At 39.5% G+C, this 23955-nt stretch overlaps 1 protein-coding gene across 2 annotated transcripts; it reads right to left on the bottom strand.

Moving 5' to 3' along the window:
• Positions 1 to 1547: 1547 nt before the first annotated feature.
• Positions 1548 to 23955, bottom strand: NXPE3 (neurexophilin and PC-esterase domain family member 3). 2 transcript variants are annotated; one of them, XM_065655480.1, is made up of 7 exons: positions 23873 to 23955; positions 22331 to 22384; positions 20089 to 20301; positions 11926 to 12686; positions 9160 to 9233; positions 5761 to 5967; positions 1548 to 4832 (listed from the first exon to the last, which is right to left on the bottom strand). In XM_065655480.1, the coding sequence occupies exons 3-7, from the start codon at positions 20179 to 20181 to the stop codon at positions 4282 to 4284; spliced, it is 1686 nt and encodes a 561-aa protein (XP_065511552.1). In that variant the 5' UTR covers positions 20182 to 20301; positions 22331 to 22384; positions 23873 to 23955; the 3' UTR covers positions 1548 to 4281. The 2 variants fall into 2 exon arrangements, with proteins under 2 accessions (XP_065511552.1, XP_065511561.1); XM_065655489.1 differs by lacking the exon at positions 23873 to 23955 and adding an exon at positions 23133 to 23203.

Here is a 23955-nt window from a genome sequence, read left to right as displayed (position 1 = left end):
CCCAGATTACGTACAAGCTTTTATTATGTGTCAGGCAACAACTGATAAACTGACAACAGGGAACATCAGTGTGCTGCAGCTGTAGGACTCGTGCTAGGTTTGTGCAGGTTGCACAGATCACTCTCCTCCAACTATACATTAGCAGGGGGGAAAAAAAAAAATTAAAAATCACTTTTTCAAATTATTTTTATCTATAAGCCATAGTGTGAAACTTCTAACCAACACAAACCACAAAAATGTAATAGGTAAAACTAAGGGAACTACTACACAACTATAAAAACAAAGTATGTTGGGTTACAGCAAAAAAAGAAACTCAAACTGTTTAATCTGATTTAGTCTAAGTAAATTTACCCGCTTTATCATGAACTTTTTATTCTTCGAGCTTTTTGGTCATTTAAGTAGTTTTCCTGATCACAGCAGGAAATAAAACACATTAGACCCTTCTTCATTTTGTAAGCATTTCAGTAATATACATATAACAGAAAAAAATACCTTTGAAAACAAGTTATTTTTCTAACACACAGATATAGAGCCCTTTGCTGCTACCAACAGGAAACAAGAGTCTTCCAAATACTCTGAATATATACTAGTAGAAATTAAGCACGAAGTGATCTGGACTTAACAAGTAAGTGCTTTATACATTACACTTGCATTTGTGATTGAAGTTTTTTGGTGTTACTTAAGCCATCATGAGTGGAACAATGATTTAACCCACACTTCTGCAACAAAAATAAAACAACGCAAAGCCCTAATACCCTTCCCAGGAGACAGCTTTAAATCTTCCTTTTTTTTCACATGCACATGGAATTGTCACCTGTAGTACATAAGAAGTCGCACAGACCCTTCTAGCAAGAAAAGCTCCCATTTTGAAACACTTACCTGTAATGACTAAAACAGTGAGAAATGATAATTTGAATTTCATAAAGCAGAGCTGCAATAGCACTGCATAGCAGATGAAATTAGAAGCAACTGAAAACTTGAAAACAAAGGGAAACTTCTGCTTTTTGTCCTCTCGTTTCATCGACAATTCAACTAATGTTTTTACTAGATTTCTAGAATGAAGAAATCAGTCTAACATGATATACATATGAAACAGGAGTCTCAAAATAACCAGGTGCAGAATATCACCGTGTACCAGTCTAATCTGTAAAATGGAGTTTGCTTGTCTTATAAATAAATTGCTCAGAAATCTCCTAATAAATACCACAAAAATACAGTCTTTTTCACTGAGACCTGAGTAAGCTGGATTTTGCATAATTAAAACGGAAAAAAAAATCTCCATATTTAAAGGTTAATAATCAACAGGCTCAGGACAAGAATGAAAATATCAAAAATAACACTATTTCTTCCCTTCAAGTGAAAATAACGGAAAGAAAATGAATATATGGCTTTGAAAAATCTCGTGAAACAAATTTTTACATGTCAGTTAAGTATCTTCCTTTACAACTGAGAAATTCCTTTCCAGCCCTGTTTCATATTAAATGACTTGAAAAATAATCAATCCCTTAACCTAAGTCCCCATTAAAATCCATTTAGAGCTTTAAAGGTTTAGAGAAACTGATTTAAAAATATTTTATTGCTTCTATGTTTCTATATACAGTACATACACAACTGGTGCGACTGGTAATAAGACGAGAACAGAAATGAAAAATCATTCATAGTTCAACTGAATGACATATACAAGCATAGTTGTCGCCAGTCCTCATCTTAAAACATGAGTAAATCCTTGGTTTCCCCTTTTCTCCTACCTGTCTCTACCAGAGCCCAGAGAAATGAAATATTGGTCCTCATTCCAAATAAACTGGCAATTTCCCTCAAGTTCATTACCTTAAAGTTAGTTCATCTGTTATTAAAAAATTAACCGAACTAATTTAAAAGGGAGAGGTTCTACCAGAAGGTGATTAGACATCTTTGCTAGTAGCAATCCTGTTCTCTTTCCCTCAATTGTCAAAACATCCAAAAAAATATATTCTTCTCTATCTCTTCTTGGTAGCTAACAGTGACTTAAAATTGCTGTTGAGGAACCTTGGTGAGAGCTACAACATTCAGAGAAGAAACGTGCTGCCACAACACTTTCGCGCATGATATGGCTCTTTGAGGAAAACCAAATTGTTAGTCCACCAATTAAGTAGTTTCCTTTGAAGTAAAAGTTTGAAGTCTTATTTTCATTAACGTTATTTGGATAGATTTATTATTCAGGATGAAAGCATTATACTCTACCTATTTAAAAAAAACACGCTTGGAAAAGATGAAAGGTCGTATTGCATTGCGGAGGTTTACCTTCCCACACCTGAATTGGTGTGGTCTCTTTTTAGCAGAGGATAAATTGCCATTCACATATTAAAGTAAGAAAAAGTTAGCTAAAGCTAATGTATTGGCAGATACTATGCGAGGCTGCTGTCAGTAGGAACTGGCAAATTAGACTTTCTTAACTCTGACTTGAAAAGCTAAGAATAAATGCTATTCCAGTGCATACGACTCCTCCAGTCATTTTTAAACACTTTAAAGTCAGTAAGTTTATAGATGGATGCTACTGCCAACTTTTATGTGCTAAAAGCATCAGCATTTGTTTTTAAAACAGTTCAGAGTTGTCTTTTAAAATGAACAAAACAAAAAATACTGTTTCTGTAGCTGGTAGCATTAGCCCTCTTGGGGCTCCAGCAATAAGAGCACAATCTTCCTAACATAGCAGCAAACCTGGCAAAGAGTAAAACATTTCTAATATTAAGACATTTCCATTATTCCATGCTGTGCAACCTACCGGTTTGCCTTATTAATTTTTAATCTTCTCGGTTTACTCAAAGACTCAACTTTCATATTATCCTTAAGCATGACGAGCTGCTTCAGAAGCACTCCACTCCTGTTTTGACACATTTCTCAGTAAAGCCACTGGTAAAGACTACACTGTTGGCCTGAATGAGACTTATTTGTTTAAGACTACACAGAATGCTTCTCTGCTGTTTAATTTGGGGGCTGAATTTAATCAAAACTTTGTTTTCAGAGTGCCACTACTTAAAATATGGACAGGCTCCATCAAATTAGCAGCAGGAAATGCCACGCCAAGAGGCCCAAGAGCCACCAGCTTTCACATCAGCAAAACCACAAACACGTACCAAGTACCTGCACGAAGGGCAACCCTGTGTGCGTTTGGCTTTTGGGTGTGATTTTTTTGACCTTTTTATATTGGCAGCAGCAAAGCTCATGAATAAGTGATAAAACTGCCAAACACAGAAGTGGCATCATTGCAAGGCCCTGAGACTGGTGTGTGCCAGTCACTGTTACCCATTGCCAAACATCATCAAGCACATCCAGGTCACTTGGCTTCTCCGTACAGGTGCAACATACGAATGATGTACAAGAGTAGTTCTCAGAAGCTCAGCTTTGCAGGAGCATAATGGAATAGCTTTATCTTCCAGGGAAGGGAAACACTTTCATTAGTGTTTCAGGCTTCAAGTAGGCAAGCCTGCAACTTGAACTTGCAGAAGCTGCCTGAGACAGTGTCTTCACTGAGGTCATAATATACACATTTCTGCATGACAGATAAAACAAGAAGTAGCCAATGTATCAAAGCTCAAAGACATTCAGTAGTACAGGAAACCAAGCTAAAATATTGTCTATTTGCATTATTTAGCAGCTATCTGTAAACACCGAGGGTGCCTGCCTGGTGTGCTCTAATAAATTTCAGCAAATTCTTGATAACTTAATGCTATAGATATTTTGATTGTGCTTCCTTGTTTGATAGTAGTGATTTTGGTATGCCCCCTTCATATTTCTAATTAGGACTTTGAAATAAGAACAGACACTGTGCTTCTCTGACATACAACTGGAGGGGATCTCCCTCAAACTCTGGAATGCTGAAAGAAAGACTGCTCCCAAAAATCTTTCCCAGGTTTCATACACAGTTCTGAGCTGCAAGACCCTGGCAACAGAATTGGTGCTGTATGGATTAAATTACACATACAGTGCAGACAAATAGTAAAGCTAATAACCCACATAATTTCTTACTGAATTCTGTCAATTTAATTTAAGGTGCTCTCTAATAATCTCAGATATGAATGATAAGGTTGAAAGGAATCAACCCCGTAGGAAGATATGGCCTGAACACTCAGCTCCTCTTTACCAGCCTTCACAGCTACCTAGAGTTAAGGCCACCCCAGTTATACTGTATGCAAGTACAATAACTAGAGTTCTTCCACACCACCCAGCATTATCCGATAGCTCTGACAAAGACCAACTTAACTGCAGCTATAGAGAAAGATGACATAGGGATAACCACTTGTGCTAAGTTTGCAGAGGGCACACATAAGATAAAAATGCATCTATTTGATTCTTAACAATGACTTCTTTTGGGTGCAAGTTATGTGGCAAGTAATGAGCCAGAGACATCTCCCAAGCATCCACAAAGTGCACAGCAATTCCTGAGAACATTTTCCTCATGACAGAATCGAGCTGAAAGGAATACCAGTCACTGTTAAAGAGGCTCACTTCTGGCCCAAGCTCCTGAACATTAGCGGTTCTGATGACAATTAAAGTCTTGGGGCTGCGATCCAGAAGTTGAATAACTGATCTCCGAATGTTCCTCAGCCGCCGGATGTACACTTCCACAGGGAAAGTGCTGAAGTGGGACCATATAGTTATGGCGATCACCGTGTTTCGCCCACCCACGATGCCATTCAGTTCATTGGCGATGTAGCGCAGTTCACTGCTAAAGACTGTTGAAAAGCGAATGGGTGGCCCGTGACAGCGGAACTTCAGTAGGATATTGTGCTTCAGGTCCACAGCCATGAAAGGGCCCACGTTCTTCGGACTCCCCAGGTTAAATTCCACTAGATCTGAAAACCCAAGAGCAAGCATTAATGAAAGACAGCATGAGACCAAAACTATCAACAAGATGCTACGACCACAGTGCAAAAGTAGCAACAGGTTAGGAAATCTGAACTTAATTCTAAGAACTCTAAAATGAAACAGAAGATGAGCATCACACATGTGCTAGCTGCATATTTCAGTGGGATTTATGTATGTTGAAATTTGTAAGACAGCACACTTCAGCTTCACAAAGGCTGTCAATGCCTTTTCCAAGTTTCCCAAACTATTTTCTTCTCTCTCTCACAAAAAAGAAATTTTCCGAATAGACTCCTTCAGTCATTGTTGCCCTATGAATTCAGCGTTCATGGGAACCCTTCTTGCAAATTTTAAGACTCCATTAAATTTAAATATGACTTCAACTTGTAGCCATTAAGGGGTCTCAAAAATCTCTGTTCTGACACAGTTTAACTGCTTTAAGGGTAAGGGAGGAATATCTATTTGGCTACTGAAATTCTGTTATTTAAGTTAAAATAAGGGAAATAGAAGAAAGGGCCAAAACCAAATCGACAGTAAGGGAAGTCATTTGCTACCTCATTCCGAAGTCACTTGTGTGACTAGGATGCTTCAAGGCCTTATGCAAGCACCCTAAGTGATTTCTGCCGTGCCCCCCGGGTGGCCACCTTAACTCAGAGCCGCAGCAGCAGTCCTCATTGATGAAACATTTTACAAGGACAACTTTGCAGATACCTTGTGGCCCCGTTTCCAAGGCTTACATGTTTCCAGTGTCTGCTCAGACATTTGACTAATTGCCTTTCTGCCAGGACTTCTGCTGATGTTTTGTCTTTTCCTTTGTTTTGTCACTGTCATTCAGTGAGATCAGCTCTGTGCCTGAGATGTGAAATATAGAGCTTTGCAAAGGTCTTTAAGGATAAAACCAATTTTAAAAAAAATAACCTGGAACGAATTCTGTCAGATATTCAAACCACTGTCTTATTGTAGAGTCTCCAAACAACTGGACTACTTTTCCTTGTAAGCACTTGGTTATATCATCTGACTTGTTAAAATGATGGATCCACTGTGTTCTGGACCTCCACTGGTCTTCATAATAATAACCAGAAGGGGAAACTGTGGGATCTTCAGCTCTGTCCATACTGCTTGAATCTGGAAGAGAGAAATTCTTTGAAATTAACATAAAACAAAACTAGCCTTCATAACCTTCATGGACATATAGCCCGTGATGTATGAATGTATTCCTTAGTTTAAAGCAAAGGAGTATGATGTACTGCGTATACTCAAAAAGTTCAATGCATCATGCTTCTGTGAGCCCAAGTATTTCATCCCCTATTTCTGCAGCAAAACCTGCAACTGCTGACAGAGTTGGTTGACCAATTATAGTTTAATTTGGTTTAAATTAAATGGTATCTCTGATGAGAAAGTAAAAATTAGTAAGTATCTGACATCTTTGACATTTAGAAGCACTCAATCATGGATGCTTGCAAAAGCTACAGAGGAGCACAGGCAGAAAGATCAGCAGAGCATCTTCTTCCAGCCTGGGTCAGATCCCAGAAGCCCCAGGCCCCACCATGCCTCAGCTGCCAACCCCTGCAACGTTCCGTGCCAGAGCGCACGGCTCCCCTCCAGCACCCAGCCTGCCGGCAGCAAGGCCACTGCGGCTGGGCCTGCTCTTCAGGAGCAGCCTCTGTCCCTGCAGCACAGGACACCAGACCCAAGCTGACAACCTGATACTACTCATATTTGCTTAAAAAAAAAAAAAAAACAACAAACGAAAACAAACCACCAAACAAAAAACCCACACGACACACACACATGAATCCATTCATGGAAGAGCACACACACTGACACTCCTGCTCCAACCACACATGCTAGAAGAGTGAAATCTGAATCACAGGGACTCCAAAACTAGGAAACACCAGAATTAAAGCTAAACCCAAGAATTTTATGTGTGTCCTTCAAATGTATGACAGTCTCCAATTACACAGATTTCATACTTTCTCTCTGCCATCTAGCCCCTTCCCTTTTCACTGCCTGGGACAGGTGGCCCTCTGAGAAGTGACTAGAGTACACCAAGGAAGCTCTGTTCTGTCGGACACCTATTTAACTGGCAGAAGTTGGGCAATACATTGCAGCAAGGGCTAGAGATTACAGGAAGAGAGGCTGCAATCTCATGGTTATGTCAGTCAAACATTGCTATATTTCTCTTAGCATCCAGCATAATACTAGTGCATCGAACTTCCATGAGATTGTTGCAGGTTCCTCCTTTACCACCTGTGTACTCAGACACGTAAACCAAAGAAGCACAGAACTGTTCCCTGTCACAAACACCAGCTGTGTGGAGCTGCTGCATCCAGTTGTTTAAACACTTTTACCCACCTTGGCGTGGAGACTACCTGCTAAGAACAATCACTGCCCTGTCCTAACTTGCAGCTGTTTGGGAAAGCACGCATCGCCACGGCCAAAAACCATGTCAGGGACCATTCTAACTATGTAAAAGTACAGGCAGTGGAATTCCAGGGCCCAGGAGCATTCTCTGGTACATGCTTCATTATAACACCAGTGTAGCCAAAATCTAAACACTCAAAAAAATCAGGCCGTAACACCCATCCCTAATAGGCATTTTTGTCTCTCTGTTTCTATAAAATATTCTTTGTGTCTTGCATTAGTAGATGTCTACCTCCTTAGGCCTCACAGGAACCCCGTAAAAAGCAAACTACTATTATGTTTGTAGAACATAAAGCCTATAACTACAAGTACCATAGAAAAAGTCATTAGAAAAATGTATATTTTGATGATTCTTTAAATCAGGCAACAAGGACAATGAAGGAAGAGGAAAAAAACAAAACAAAACAACACACTACTAATGTTGACTCATCCAATACATATGAAACAGGAATCCTACAAAGCAAATGGAAAGAAACCCCTTCATGTGGTTATGTAATTAAAGGCTAATTCATAATGTGAATTCACAACTTCAGTTCATCTGTTTCTTAAGTTTTGATGTAAAAACAGTTCAATCTTTTACCTTTTAAATTGATTCTTAGGCTATGTACATATGTAAATAAATGGTACTTGAATAACTTTTTGATGCCTCACACTGAACCTAACATGAGCATTTCAAATCTGTGTACAGTATCATACCAGTTTTGCTCTGGAATTCAGAAAGCCATTACTTTCAGATTTTATAGAAGAGAATAAAAGCTCCAATCTGACTAGTTACAAACCAAGAATAGAAATAAAAGCTTGTATTTCAGAAAAATCCATACATTCACAATCATTATACCAATTTATTAAGTTTATTTATTCAGAGACTGTTCTTCCTAGAAGGAATTTCCCTGAGGAATACTGTGCTACTCTGTCAACCCTTTCTAACCCAGCATTAATCCCCAGGAAATGCAGGCAGGCTTTGATCATCTGTAACTCCTGAAAGAAGGGCAACACAATTGAGTTTCAAATTGGCAGCAGTTTCCATGAGGAAATATCCAAGATTAAAAAAAAAGCAACAAAAAACATGTCATCTAAAGGATCAGGAGAAAGAAAGCAGGGAAATGGCTACTGGCCTAATAGCAGCACTCTGGTTTTTTAGTGAACAGCAAAACTAAAAGGAAGAAATGCTGTAGGTTTTTTTCTCTTAAGACTTCATTGCTCAGTTCAGGAGCTCTACCTTTAAAGTCTCCTACAACCTTATAGAAAAAATATCTGAAAAGCTTTCAATTAAGAAGTAATGCACAGTGTATCACATTTTATGCAGGCTTTTTAGAGACACAAAATGCATGCACATGGATATGAAAGAGAAAAAACCTCTAAATTTAACTGAGTATGCACTGTCTTTTAGTTCTGTTTTTAGACAGAGTACAGAACAATTAGGTTCTCATCCACAACTGTAGGTTCTTACATCCTGTGGCAACAAAAATCATAGTAATACTGAAATAAATATTGTCAACATCTGTTAGACAAAATTCTTAAGAAAGAAATTAAACACCACACAGCTGGTTTTGCTATATTAACTTGAGAGTTTCATGAGCAGTTACTGTAAGACATTTTACATCTCTGAGTAAATGCTACAAAAAAGGCACTTTTGGCAAGAGAACAAACATTTTTAAAATTTTTTTTGCTAAAAATCCCATTTATGTATGGAATTTTAGACAATTTTGTTATTAGTACTGAACTTACTGTAACACACAAAAGCCTTCATCTTCTCAATACAAATTTAAAAGTTAATTTCCATTCCATGCTATGTAAACAAACAAATCAATTATTACTTGGTTTGTATTTAGGTTTTTTTAAAATAAATTTAATTACGAATTACAAACACAAATCCTATAAAGTTCACTTTACCTGTAAATGCCTTGGGCTTTACCATCACTGAATCAGGTCCACTGGAGAGTATTGGCCGTTTGATGTTCACATCACTTGAACAAAAATTAATAATAATATAGTATGGCTGTAAAATTTGAAAGCAATATTAACCTCATTTTTTTAACCCACTTCAAATAAGTACATAGAACTCACAATAAGAATTTTTTACTTCATGTTTACTCTACTTCCTATAGCTGAATTCATTCTGTTTTAATTTCCTTGAGACCACTATCTCTGTCCTGAGCCAGAATTCAAAGTTTCGTAGCACTAGGACACAATTCTCCTTCACGCATTTACTGGCACAAATCTAGATAAAGCTACCAGAGGTCTGCAAGCAGCTTTGGGGGATTTACCACAAAGATGGGAGTTCCCCACTTGTGCTACATGCACCACTGCCAGGAGATAAACCACTTGAAAAGGGTGTGTTGCAGCAGCAGGTCCCAGCTCTCCATTGGTGCTTACCACAGTAAATGTCTCTGTGGAGGTTGTTACCACTGCCAGCCCCCGTAATCCCACACGGAATCATAGAATAGTTTGGGTTGGAAGGAACCTTCAAAGGTCATCTAGTCCAGCCTCCCTGCAATGAGCAGGGACATCTGCAACTAGATCAGGTTGCTAGAGCCCTGTCCAGCCTGGCCTTGAATGACTCCAGGGACGGGGCATCTACCACCTCTCTGGGCAACCTGGGCCAGTGTTTCACTACCTTCACTGTAAAAAATTTCTTCCTCATGTCCAGCCTGAATGTCTAGCCTCATGAGCCATATGTAGCCTTATGTCATCACATAGCAGAGCATGGGGCAGTCCAGCACCACCACCATCACCTGCAGTTCTAGCTCTGGCCTAGGCTAGCAGTGGTGTGTTCTGCCTCTAGACAAGATGGTGGTACCAGCCAGCATCCAACCAACTTCAGAGATCTTCATCAATAAGGCTTTCAGTAGGACAGCAATTTGCTGAATGTAGAAACAAAGCTCATCCCCTCTGAACACCAAGAGACCTCTTAAATATTTGTGGACATCAGTGAATTCTGATCAGCTTGTGCTGGACACATGTCACTATTGTACAGCTGTGACATATGCGGAGATCTAATACAAAGCTCTTGTTCTGTCTTTCATTGCTGTTTTAAAGAGAACCCCTGTCTAATGTTTTTCTCTAATAAATAAACTCTTTTGAATTTCTAGAAGCCATTTCAGTTAAGTGCGGGGAAGAACCCCACCAGGGATTCAGACCTGAGAAGGCGGAGGAAGAAATGCAGCCGACTCAGTATGAGTGATAAAGCATACTTCAATTTATTAATAAGTTGCACACACTTATATAGTCCCTTAGATAATTATGCCTACTAGTCATTCAATAATTGGAGAGAATACCTAAGTAGCCCAACCCCCCTTGCGGTTTCTCTGGTATGCAAGCTCCTCTTCTTCCCAGAGCTAGTCCCTCAAGGTCGTTTACTGAAACTCCTCTTTGCCCGTAAATAACCCAGATTACCCTCGGTCAGTACTTTTCCATCAGCAGTTTCTGACTCTTGCTCACCGAGGCTTACCGAGGCCTACTCATGCTAACTAGAACAAGCTTTCCTGATACAGCAGATCACTGGACCCATGCCCCTTTTCCCGTAGCCATTCCCCAACAGTTAAGGATCTCAGAACTGAACACAACAAACAAAAAACAAACAAAAGAAATTTCCCATTTCCATTTGGAAACATCACCAGTCAATATCAGCCATATCTTACAGGTGAACTGCCTGAGGTGCAGGAAGTCAAAAGATCCACTTACAAACTTGATACGGAAAAATCAAGAAAACAATTCCCCTGAAATTTATGTTTGATTTCTGGTGTTCAGTTACAAACATTCACATACATGTTCTTAATTAAATTATTTGGAGCTACTCTAAAATCTTTCCCAATTTAAGCCTCAGGTGGACGTACTGCTGAAACACTTCAATGCCTTTTTTGGAGAGCAAGGCAGTAACTACAACTGTGACACTACACAGTAGCTAACTTTGTCTAATTTCAGCTGAGGGTATATACAGGAGCAGCTCTATCGTGTCTACCCATGCTCTAAGAGATGTATTTTTTTCAAAATGCTGAATGCAGAAGAAAAAGATGACTGTGAAACTAATTTAATTTGACACTTTATATAACATGCACAGATCATTTCCCCATAGGTACTGCTCAGTAGTTTGTTCTACCAGGTGTTTTCTTCATGACTGACTTAAAACTATTCCAAAGATTTGAAAGTTATACCGAGCAATAAAGAACACATTGCATTACACATAAGATGGCTTTGGCTGAGGATAAAAGCAACTGGTATTTTGTGTAAAAATAAGCGTAAAGCCTGGACCTTTTTTAGGTAGCTCAGACTGGGCCAAAAATACATCTCACAGCATTATTACTGATTTTGCAAGTGTAGGTGTGGAAACAAAAAATAAGGAAACAGTCCCCCAAACCACCACCAGATTTAGACAGCATGCTCTTGTGAAGTTTAGCAGGTGCACCAGGGTTGAATTCAAAACATAGACAGAGAATTACACTCCAAGTTTCTTTAGCTTAAGATTACTGTGTTCTTGCATGGCTGAATGGAGGGGAAGAGAATATTCAGTATCTCACATCACACACCTGTTCCTGCAGATACATAATTCTTCTAAGGCAACATGTTATATTTCAACAATAACCTAAAGTCTGTCTTAAAAAAAAAAAGAAAAAAAAATCACTGGACTTAGTGTATATATAAATGCAACAACATACATACCTTTGGAAAAAGAGGCTTTCCTCTTGTGTCAGAAGACCTTTTTGATACCCACCCTTGGCATGGCTGATTCGGCTGGCACAGGACAGTTTTCGGGGCTTGTAACAGAACCATGGCTCACCCGTGTAGAGATCTGTGAAGTTACAGACTGGGAGGTCTCCAGGCAAACAAACATTGCACTCGGTGGTCTCCGAATATCTCCCAGACTTGAACGTGCTTTTGAAATAGACTCTGTCTGGCCTTTCTTCTCGTAAACGCAGGAGGACTTGGATTGCTTCACTCGGATGGACAAGTGACACAGAAACTTTGACCTCTCCTGGCCAAAGCAAGGTAAAGAAGACTTTGTAAAGGCCATCATGGCAATCCACTATCTTCCCTGTTGCTCCCGCTTTCAGCAGAGGCGAGTGAATTCGTGCCTGTAGATAGTCTCCGCCATACTGCTTGGGTTTTCCTTGGAAATCCTTCATATGAACAAGCACCTCTAGCTGATCACCCACCTTGAAGAACCCTCTGGGTTTCACAATCACAAAGTCACTATGTGCAGGATCAGTGCTCTGCATAAAGGCAATTTTGCCATCAGAGGGTTTAGGCCACTGTATTGCAGCAAGCAATGATTCCTGTTCTGCTCGTTCTCTTTTGGACAAAACCTGCTGCTTATATCCACAGTAAGGCTTCCTGGTAGTTTTGGTTGTCTGTGATAGAGAATGCTGGACATTCTTTTCTGTTATCCAATTTGATCCCGAAACCGTGTCATCATCCAGGTGCTGGGGAGAAAAAAATTTACCTGAAATTGTGCTATTAAATGAAACACTATGAATAACAGATGATTTGTCAGGAAATTATCCCAAGAATTGGGCTTTACTTCACTTGGCTTTGAACCTGACCAAATGGAGCACCTCTACTAGAAGATAAAAATCTATAGCTTTGACCATTGGCTTTCTAAGGAAACAGGTGGCAACCTGCAGTTACCCTGCTCTGGCAAAGACGAATACTTTCTCTGGCAGTATTTTGGCTACCAGTGTATTCTGTAAATATCAGCAGTGTGAAAAAGAATTACAAAATGTCATATGATTAAATAGTAAATTGTAACTCGTATTTCATTTTCTTACCATAGCAACATTTTAGTCTTCGACCATAATGAGGTCTAATAGCTGCCCAATATAATGCAAGGAAACAGGGCTTAATTGAGACACTAAGCTGCAGATGAATCTGATGCACTCCCTGCACTTGCGTTCTAGACAACTCTGCTGCATTAGCAGCTGCAATCATTTGTCTGGTCCCACTCACACTGCTTCTTATCTAATTATCTGAAATGTGAGTTTCCCTATAATGTACAGATTCAAAGAAATTGAAGAAAATAAAGGAATGCTTCAGGGACAATGAATTAACGAACTGGTGGCAAGTAAAATAGACTAGGACAAGCTAGGACTAAACAGGAAAAAAGAATTGTTTAAGATTTTTGAATCTATGTAGAGCTTCTTCTAGAGCCAAATGAAACACAACCAGAGAATTCCCTAATCCACACAAGAGTTTAAAATCTAAAACAGTTAAATACAATGCTAGACTAAGAGAGGGTCTTCTGCTGTAGCTTGAGAACAGTGTCCAAAACGGTATTTTTATGCAAATTACTACAGAGATACCATCTTCTTCATGGTATCACACGATTTTGCAGGTTTGCATTAGGGAAACTTTAAAAATAGCACGGTCTGACTCCACAGCTACCTGTGAGATTTCTAATCAGCAAATCCAAACTTACATCTCAATTATGCAAAAAAATCAGTAGTTAATGAGTACTTAATTATCAGGTATATATAGCAGAACTTATCCATAATTGTATTTCACAGACAAGCAAAATACAACAAATAATTTTTCAGGTAAAGATGAAAATGATACAATGTACTATTCACATGGCATCAGAGAATATGCTAGTTTAGATTTGAAAGATCACTAAAAAATTAAAACTACACTATTTGAAGTTTTTAAAAACATCATTATACTTACCAATATCCTAGTGTTTTCCATTTACTTCCTCCATAATTAACTGCTCAGTAATGTAATAAAATTCCAAGCACTTATATTAAATCCTTATTTATTGTTACAAACATTTCTTAGTCTATTGAAATAACACCTAGAGTACATGTTCATACTAAGTAGGTTTTGCCCCACTACATTTTATTTGAATTTGCCAGTATATTAAAGTCATTCGAAGAATACAGAGATTCAGTATACTTTTTTAGCAGATAAACCTAACAAGCAATAGAAACACACAGGCTTTTGAAGCCTGTTACATAATAAGTTGGTTTTGATCAGCTTAAGAGTAAGAGGATAATGAACACACTTGGATGTAGGATATATACAAAGAATCTTCTCCGTTCGATATCCATGTTAACTATAAAATCTGAAATTATAAATTGTTACATTTTAACTATAAAATGTAAATTGGCAGGTACTCACAGGTACACAAAATACTAGAATCTCAATAGAAGCTTTTGCTTCTGTTTTACATTTCCACCCAGGTTTTAACAAATTTTCCCTGAAGGCCATCTGAGGTAATTCATAATTATTTTTATTTTCCATCACAGCAGGCAAAAATGCAAACATATGACTGCACATTACTTTTCTTAATATAATAAATTTCAGCCAAAGCTGAAAATGAATCTCAGGCACAGTTCTACTTCAATTCTTGCCTACATGCATTCTTGAATTAAGCCCAGCTTCTATTTTTGGATACCTTCACAACTTCTTCTTTTCATTTGCTCATGCATGTACATAACACAGAAAATACTGCTGGGGAATATTTTAAAAAGTTAGCTATATATTTTGATGTATCCAACAAGCTGGTAACCATATCTCAGCAAAAATATTTAAGCATTTTTCTAAGGAGAGGTAGAGAGGGAGAATACACGTTTGATTAATTCTTGTGTTCAGTGTAAGCTCTCAAGAGAAATTTTCTATATTTCAGTTGGTTCTTCAATGGTTGGTACTTCAAGGGTGGGGGTCTGGCCATGGAAAAAAAAATCCTTTCAAATGAAGAAGAGAGATAGCCATCTAAGAAAACCTTAAAAACAGACCTGTCACTATTTTTAACCTTCTATAAATGTCTTCTGCGTTTTTAACCTTCTATAAATTTCTTCCGTGTTTTTAACCCAGTCTTTCTCTCAGACATTTAGAAGAAGTCATTTATGGCCTAGCCGCCCTTTTTGAAGCCTTTCCAAAGGTCTACCTATATCTTCCAGTGGGAAATGGTACAGGGAACACCAAGCCAACAAACTCACACATTCAGAAAACAGAGCAAAGCACAGTTTGATGTCTCAAAAGCAGTCCACCTAGGCAGCCTTCTTAGCAAAGCACCAGGGCAAAGCTCTTCACTTGTGTGCAGCTGAGGTCCCGGACAAGCACTGTCACTTCAGCATCTCCAGGTTATGACCCATTAAGCAGAACATACCATAGCACAAATATTTCCTCAGTCCATCTTCAAGGAGAGAAAAAAAATCTCTATGAAGGTAAAAACAGAGCTTCTTCAACATCCTGAAGGACCATTCTTTCTGCAGCACCCTCGCTCATCTTTACAGCCCTCTCTCAAGCCCAAACAGGACCATGCATTACTACATAATTATAAGATTGAAAGTGAAAGTAAACTACATCATGTATGCTATTCACATGAGAAAATATTGCAGAGATTCCATTTCCCAGTTAAGGCAGGGAAAGCTTCAGAGTCAATTAATATACCAAAGATCCTTGACTGGAACAGGAAATCTTTCCAAACCATCTTCCTTTCTCAAGTGTTTCCCAGGCTCAACTCTAAACAAGTGCTCAATCTCTTCCACCCCTGTTGCTTGCCCTGAGGCAGGTTTAATAGCTCAGCCTGTCCCCACTCCATTCCCTGCCCTCTCTTTCACTGGCATTTCCAAATCTCTTTGACTCCTGTGTGGTAAGAAGTCACACAGAGCCCATGCAGGACTGTGGGCTCTCTACTCTAGTTAGCAGCCAAAATAAAATTACTTTAAGTAGGGCAGATAAAGAGCATTTCTCGAGATTTCTCAAGAGTCCTCTTTATCTCATGACACAGATTCTTTTTGTTTTAATGGAATCTCCACATTGAATAACCCTTGCTTTTTTTATTTCCATACATACTCCATTCAGGATGTCTTGATTTTGAATGCAATTCCCTAGGTGTGGGGGGTGGAATGTTGGTTCGTTTGTTTTGGTTTTTTGGTTTGTTTTTGCTTTTCTTTTTAATTTGGGGGAGGGTGGTTTGTTTGGGTTTTTTGTTTGTTTTCAGTTTGGGTTTGGTTTGGGGCTTTTTTTTTTGGGGGGGGGGGGGGGGTTTGGGGCAGATTTTTTATTATTATTTTTTATTTGTTTTATTCTGAAGTTAACCAGAACCTGAATGTGATCACAAAGTAATTTAATGGATGTCTGCCAAGTAACACAAGTGGGACAGAATAGATTACATGTTAATTAAGCACAAACAAATCCACAAGCTGTTCCTGGTGCATAAAAGATGTCATAAAAAGGAAAAAAAAAAAAAAAAAGATGATGTATTTTCTGGAGAAGTAATGAATGTTTCAGCTCAACTACTCAGATTTTAGCATTCTCACTGCCAACTAAGCAAAAATTAGATATAACATAAAGTCCCACCCAGGCAATCGTTCTCAAAAACATTCTAGCAGGGTCACAGGGTGCTTGGTTAGATCTGCAGTGAACACTTGTACTCTGTTAAATGCGATAATATTGGTGGCTGATAAAATTTGCGTAGTGATTCAACTGCTGCCAAGAAGGTGGAACTCCATCCCGAAGCCAAGTATCTTACACCAGCTGTAACTCTTAGCTTGGCTGAGTATAGTCAGAACAACTGCTGCAAACCTGCATGTGTCACTAACATTAGAGCAGGAAAGATCACAGGAAACTTCTGGGTGACAGGCATGGGGGGCAGGGGAGAAGTTGCAGTTTTCCCGATAGAGAGTCTTAATTTATGCAGCAGACAATATTTGAAACTGAACACATACCAATTACCGAAAGGTCAGTCACCTTATTTTCAGTAATTTTACACTCTGAGTACTTTATTCCTACTTGTTGTCTACGACAGGCATGAGATCAGTTCACTGTCTTTCCTGTCTCACAGCACTGAGTGGGTGCTAAATTACTCTAAATGTGAAAGCCCATCCTAAAAAGCCATCACCTGACAGACAAACATTCCAGCAATAATCTGAATAAGACAATGCAATCATCTTTTGTAGGCATTTGCAATTTAGCAGCAAAAAATCAAAAAAATGTTGCATAGTTCTTTTGTTCAGTTTCAGCTGTTTGATTCCACACAACCTTCATCCCTGCAAGAAACTTCCCCTCTCCCCGTACACTCTCTTTTCTAAGTACTTAAAAATAAAAGAATGCTCACAACCAAACCTGTAGTGGTTCTGTCACTCTAAAGGCAATTGCTACAAATATACAAACTCCCCTGTATCCTAAAGGCATGATGTTGCTCCTCAGCAACAACCTGATACTTCATGAGAAATTATTGAACATTTTATCTGTCTGGCTGTGTTTGCAAAAAGAAAAAAACACCAAAAACCAAAAAACAACACCAAAACCCCCACATTTCTTCTGGTACTATAACACAGTGGTCAGCTGTGGACCTCAAGGGTGGAGTTACTTCATACTAAAAAGTAAATTAAACGGTAAGCAGGCTATCAAATTGTTTTCTGGACAGCTCGATTTTTTTTTTTTTTTTTTTTAAACACAAGGTAAGAAAAGTAAAATTCTGACAGGAGTAGGACTGTTAGGAGAGTATGATTAGTAGCTTAAGAATTCAAGAGAGAAGATTCCAACATGAAAAAGTTTGAAATCTTACAGAGAAAAAGCAGGGAAACTAGCTGGGGGCTAGCTGATCATTGCCTTAGCTCTGTAGCTTTAGCCAGCTAGATTAGATGATTTGGGGATGAGACACATACCTGATGCATTTACAAGCACATTTTCAACAGTAACCAACAATAAACTCTGTTTCCAGAGCCTGAACAGATTTGGTTACAGATATTCCGTGAAAGCTTTCTAGGACTTTTTGTGGCTTTGATCTCTGACTGAAAAGAATCAGTGCAGGTATCTATACTAGACTGCCTGGAAAGCTATACCAGAGACAGATTACAGAGCAGGTCCATTCAGAAAAGTCAAGGCAACAAAAGGGGTTAGAGTTGCATGTTATGGCATAAAGATTTAGCAGCAACACAATACTTAGCTGAGATTAGAATATCAGATACGTAAAGGTGGATACTTATAGTGAACAGTGGCAAGGAAAAGCACAGAGTGAACACCCATACTGCATTTTTCACTTCACTCTCAAAGTTCTGTCAGAGGCCTTTTCTCTAAGAAACATAATTAAAAAAAAAAAAAAAGACAGAAAATAGTCTAAGATTCAAAACATCAAAACTGTTCTTTGTGCAACATTCAAGGACAAAAAGAACATAGAGACAATAAAAGAAAAGCTACCTTCTGCATTAGACAAAAATAATGATGCTAACACAAACCAAAGATCCATCAAACACAGTATTTTGATTTCCAGTAGTTTCCAAGAGTGAGTGTTTGGGAAAAGAATACAGGCCAGACATGTTGTGATACATCTTCCTGAAAACTTGATCCGATTTCTAGCACTTTATGGCTTAGAGACTTATTAAACACCAAGGTGGACATCTTTAAGATTTAGTATCTCCTAATGGATTTTTCCTCTATAAATTAATCCAGACTTTTTGAAAACATGCTTTTAGCAGCTATACAGTCATATTGCAAGGACTTCCACTGCTTTGCTGCAATCCATAAAAAGCCAGCCCTGCTTCCTTTGAATTGGGCATCTGCAGTTTTTATTTAGTGTCTCCACTTGTACTGGAATAAGTAACAAACATTCATTCTTTTGTTATTGATCCTGTGCCACTTGCGATTTTAGACCTCTCAAACAGCTTCCTTGCCCTTGTCTGAACCACTTTCAATTCAACTATATGTTTAGGGGAGTGAAAGGGGATTTTACAGCCCCTCTTTCAAATCATTTCATTTGGGCATCACGAACCAGGAGGAAAAAAACAAAAAACAAAAACAACCCAAAACTCTGCAAGCAGGATACACACAACTTAAAAGCATAAAGCAATTACTGATTGGCTAACATGCATAACAGATAGCTAGAATTTAACAAGGCATTAGGCTAAGCATTATCATTCTCACCCAACAAGTGCCACAATGGATGGTCTGGCCAGGCAGGCAGCCAAGGGGCAGCGTCACCCTCCAAGGCTCCCTGGAAGAAGACCTTGGTGATTTTATCTCTCTTGACTTTAGTTTGTGGTTACTGATGAACACGGCTAGAAAGTAAGTCTGCACTAAAGTGTTTATATAAAATGTCTGACACAGCAGAAGGAAAAAGGAAAAGGCAAAGAAAAGTCTCATCCACAGATGCTGAAGATCAACTAGCCAGCTAAAAGCTCTGCAGGGTAAGACTCAGGGATTCCAGTGGACAGTAAACTGACCATGTGTCTACAGCATAGTGCTGTGGCAATGAATTAACGAGAACACAACCAGCTGATCAAGCAAAGCGATAGTTCCCCTCAACCTGACCTTGGTGAAGCCATATCTAGAACACTGTGTCTGGTTTTGGGGCACTCTGTATCAGAGCCAAACTGGAGAGACCAGCTAAGAACCCCTGAGGTGATTAGGGGAGTGGAGTAAATGACTGAAAGGAGATGCTAAGTGAACCAGAATTTTTTTTTTTTTAGAGTCTGATGATGACCAAGAGGAGATCTAACTGTTGTCTTTGACTACCTAAAGGGAAGTTATAGAGAAACTGGAGCCACAAGTACACACTAAAAGGAAAGAGGCAACTTCCATCCACATGCAAGGCAAACATTCTTCCCTATGAGAGAGATGCAGCCCTGCAACGGGCTGCCCAGGCAGGTTGTGAAACATGCTCAAAGACTGTCAAAACCCAACTCAACCACACCCTGTGCAAAAGCTGACTTTGAAGTTAGCCCTTTGAGGACGGTGTTGGATTAAATACCTCCAGACATCCCTTTCGGTGTGAATTTTCTGTGATTCCAAGTTGTAGCTAAATGCTGCCACAATTCTAACCTTACACTCAAAGGGGAATAATGTCGCTCAGGCCTTCTTGGAGGAGAAACAGGTTCCACTTACCTCTAACTGAAAAAAATTATGGACCAGCACCACAATAGCCAGCACTGCCATAAGCAGGCAGAAGATTTGCAACCTGAACGAGTTACACCACATTGTCCATTTGCGTCTTTCCCTCCCATGTTAGACGCTGCCATGACTTCCATTCACCACAAACACGAATCTCATTTCGTCTCAGTAGTGCACAAGAGAATTCAATTGACTTCCACTTCACTCCTGCAAATGCATTTACAAAAATTATATTAAGTCCCCAAAATATTATTAGAAGTAAAGTCGAGTATAACACTGAAAGCTTATAAATGGCAGAACTTTGCATGGCAGCAACTAGTACAACAGAACTGCAAGTCAAGACAGATTACAGTGGCATTAATCTTACCAATACTATCAATTATGTTACTTAATTCTCTTGGGCATGTCAAGGCAAAACCTTACCATAAAGCAAATCTCACCTCTAACGGATATATATAAAAAACCCAACCAAACAAAAAAGCACAAGATTTCTTTCTGGCAACCAAAAAACCAAAACAACCGAGCACCCTATTTAACCATAAGGCCATACTATCATCATGATGAGCCCAAGGCTTTTAGTAGAAATTTGTGGGTTTAGACATCTCCTTGTTTACCTGATTAGCAATTCCAATAAGTTGTTATTAAAGACGAAGGTCCAAAGCAAGTCTGGATAAGCGAGATAAAAGATACTTTCTCCAGTTTTCTGCTAAGGAGAGGGGAAAAAAATACCTGCAACACCTATCAGTTAAACAGGAGATATCTAACAGAGTTGAATGCACCAAAATTCAATTTCAGAAATCTTACGTAACACTAGACTACATCCTCTCTGTTGTGGTTTTTTTGTTTTGTTTTTTTGGTTGGTTGGTTGGGTTGGGTTTTTTGGTATCATTCCTTTTACATCATGTACTCTTATGCAGGTCTAACGGTAAAAAAAGTAAACTTCTGGGAAGAATGCAAGGTGCTGAGTTTTGGGTTTGTTGTTTGTGATTTTTTTGAAATAAAATATAATAATAGTCATGTTTTTAATAAAATGTAACTTTGCTAAATTATAATGTTTCTTTGAGGCTCCTTGACACTTAATCCATTACAAAACTCATAGACTTAAAAATAATTGATAAACAGTTTTCACAGTTCAGTGCTTGTTCAGTAGGACTCTTATCTTTCTTCTTTTTTGGAAGAACAATTTTGAGGCAGTCATTTTGCAAGCAAAAAGGGTACCGTTCTTGCAGAACGAGAAGCTCTAAACTTGGAAACAGACAACAGATGGCAAGGAGAGACAGTCAAAAGACACTAGTCTCTTCAAACCTAATATTCTCAAAGCAGTGTTACTCATACAGCCATCCACCAAGTGCAACAACATAATCAAATGATTAGACAAACTTTGTATAACTTTCTACAAATAGTATAACTCAGGAGTTATACTATTTATTGAGACTATATGAAGATACTGTGTAAATTTAAATTAAACATAATGATATCTTAAATATCAAAATTAGCTAACTAAATCATTCACTAAATGAACACAGACTAGAAAACTGAAATATATTACTGGTATAACAAGGACAGTCTCAAAATAGACCACGCATGAAATTGCTTTACAAGGTTTATAGGGATTATAACTTTAAATGCTTTGCTGAGCATTACAGAGATTGTATTTCTGACTCATGAACAAGCATTGAAAGAGCAAGACATCCATTAAAGTATCAAACTGACAAAATGCAACAAAAACGCAGCTTTGTTGGAGTACTACACTAATATAAAGTATTAAATGTGTATAAAATATCAGCTTGGGTTTTAAACAATAACTGATACTAAATATACCTAAATACACCGAAATGCTAATTTAAGGCCAGATATGACCATTTAGAGGAACAGAAACAAATACAGTAGGAAAAAAAAAAAGGTAATCTCCAATTTTGTTGCTCAAAATTCTCTTCAAATCACTGAAAAGAACAAGACACTGAAAATTAACAGAATGTAAAAGTGTAATTTCATACACCTCAGAAAGCCACAGAGGCTACTTCCAGGTATTTTTGTTCAAATGGTTTTGATCAAAATTTTCAGTATTTCTGTAAACATCACATGTTCTAAAAAAAATAAAATGTACGGGTTTAGAGCTTTCTTTATACTAAAGGCCTTAACACACTTCTAGATTAATCATCCCCAAATAACTGATCCAGCTCATTTTTTATATAACAGAAGTACATAACTATGCCAAAGAGCCTTAGCTTCTTACCCTGTTCTTGGAGCATTATCTGAAGCCATCCACGCAAAAGGCCAATAAAATAACCTTGGAAACAACACAGGAAAAAAAATAATGTGTATATATATATATATACACACACACAATTATTTTTAAATAAAATCTCATACATTGGTGGTTAGCTTGCAGTGACACAAAATAACATGGCAGTTAAGAGTCCTTACCCATAAAATTGATCTTTTTTCTACAATAATCCAGGGATTTTTTTAAAGTATTTTAATTTTTTTAACTTCAGCCCTATTCCTTTAAGTTTTCTGCTATTTATTGTTAAGTATTACTCCTCTCAGCTATGTTCCCTATTATTACATGCCTCATTTTGCCCAAGGTTTGAAACAAAAACAAAAGCTCAGTGACATTTTCATGAACAGTCTTTTATGAACAGTTCTCTCATGCTCAGTTACAGGATTGCTTTGTTTGATTGCTTTTTTAAAATCATTACATATTGTCAGCTCTCTATCCCAATACTTCTCTAAGCCAGCTGTGTTACAAAAGCACATATCAGTGCAACTACTTCAAGGAACTGTCACACAAGTCACTGAGGCAGATGAGCCACTAACTCTGGCGACAGCAAGACCATTTCATTGAGGCACAAGGTTTCCAGGCTACACGCTTGTGTGACTGCAGTCACAGAAAAATCAGATTTGCTACTGGTTTTCCTAATTCAGCCTTGCTCCCCACGGAGCGGGGATCATAGAATGCCCCGAGTTGGAAGGGACCCACAAGGATCATTGAGCCCAACTCCTGTCCCTGCATAGGACAACCTCAAAATTCACACCACGTGTCCGAGGGTGTCGTCCAAATGCTTCTTGAACGCTGTCAGGCTTGGGGTTGTGACTGCCTCCCTGGGGAGCCTGTTCCAGCGCTCCACCACCCTCTGGGCGGTAGCAGCCCCCGTAGCACGCTGACATTCAGAGGTCGGCGCAGACGACTGGCAGGAGCTGGGCTGCGCTGCTCTCCCTGCAGCAGCAGCTCTGCCCCGGGAAAACAAGCCGGCTCCCACAACGCCCCATGAGCCGCGGCCACGGAACACGCACCCTCAAGCAAGGGATGGGGGAATAAAAAAAAACCAAGCAGGAAGTGCTGCTGCCGGCGATATAAATGGCACAGCTGCATTTTGCTGCCCTTGGAGGTACTTTTTACCACGCTCTCCCGAGCCGGCCTCCGCCTGCCACAGCGCCTCGCACCCCTCGGGGGAGCGGCACCGGCTGCCAGCCGCAGCCCGCAGCCCCTGCCCCGCCTGGAACCACCTTCAGCCGCCGCCGAGATAAAACCCGAGCGAGGCATGCAGCGTGGGGCCGGGGGACCCGAGCAGGACACCCGCCTGCCCCGGCAGCCCTCACCTCACCCGGGCACCCACCACGGTTCCCCCCGCCCGAAGCCGCCGCGCCTCCCCGCAACGGCCCCGGCCCCGCTGCCGCCCCTCCCCAGCGCCGCCCCGGCTTCTGCCGCCAGGGTTTCCTCCGTAGACCCCCCACCCCGACGAGCGCCGCAGCCGCAGGCCCCGCGTCCCCTCACCACAGCCCCCGCCGTCCCCCGGGGCCAGGCGGCGGCCTCGCCCCCGGCCCGCAGGCGGCTGGCTGTACATCCATCGGCCCCGC

The sequence above is a fragment of the Caloenas nicobarica genome, chromosome 1, assembly GCF_036013445.1.
Source record: "Caloenas nicobarica isolate bCalNic1 chromosome 1, bCalNic1.hap1, whole genome shotgun sequence".
Taxonomy (NCBI): Eukaryota; Metazoa; Chordata; class Aves; order Columbiformes; family Columbidae; genus Caloenas; species Caloenas nicobarica.
Note: the sequence above shows the minus strand (reverse complement) of the source record. Positions and strands in the feature narration are given on the sequence as shown.

What these genes read in the sequence shown, in the direction of transcription:
- NXPE3 (XM_065655480.1), bottom strand. Translation starts at nt 20,181, where the DNA reads ATGTGGTGTAACTCGTTCAGGTTGCAAATCTTCTGCCTGCTTATGGCA. An exon ending in GAAAGCCTCTTTTTCCAAAG is followed by an intron (nt 9,234 to 11,925) that starts GTATGTATGTTG and finishes TTTTTGTTCAAG; the next exon opens with TGATGTGAACATCAAACGGC. An exon ending in AAAGCCCAAGGCATTTACAG is followed by an intron (nt 5,968 to 9,159) that starts GTAAAGTGAACT and finishes TCTCTCTTCCAG; the next exon opens with ATTCAAGCAGTATGGACAGA.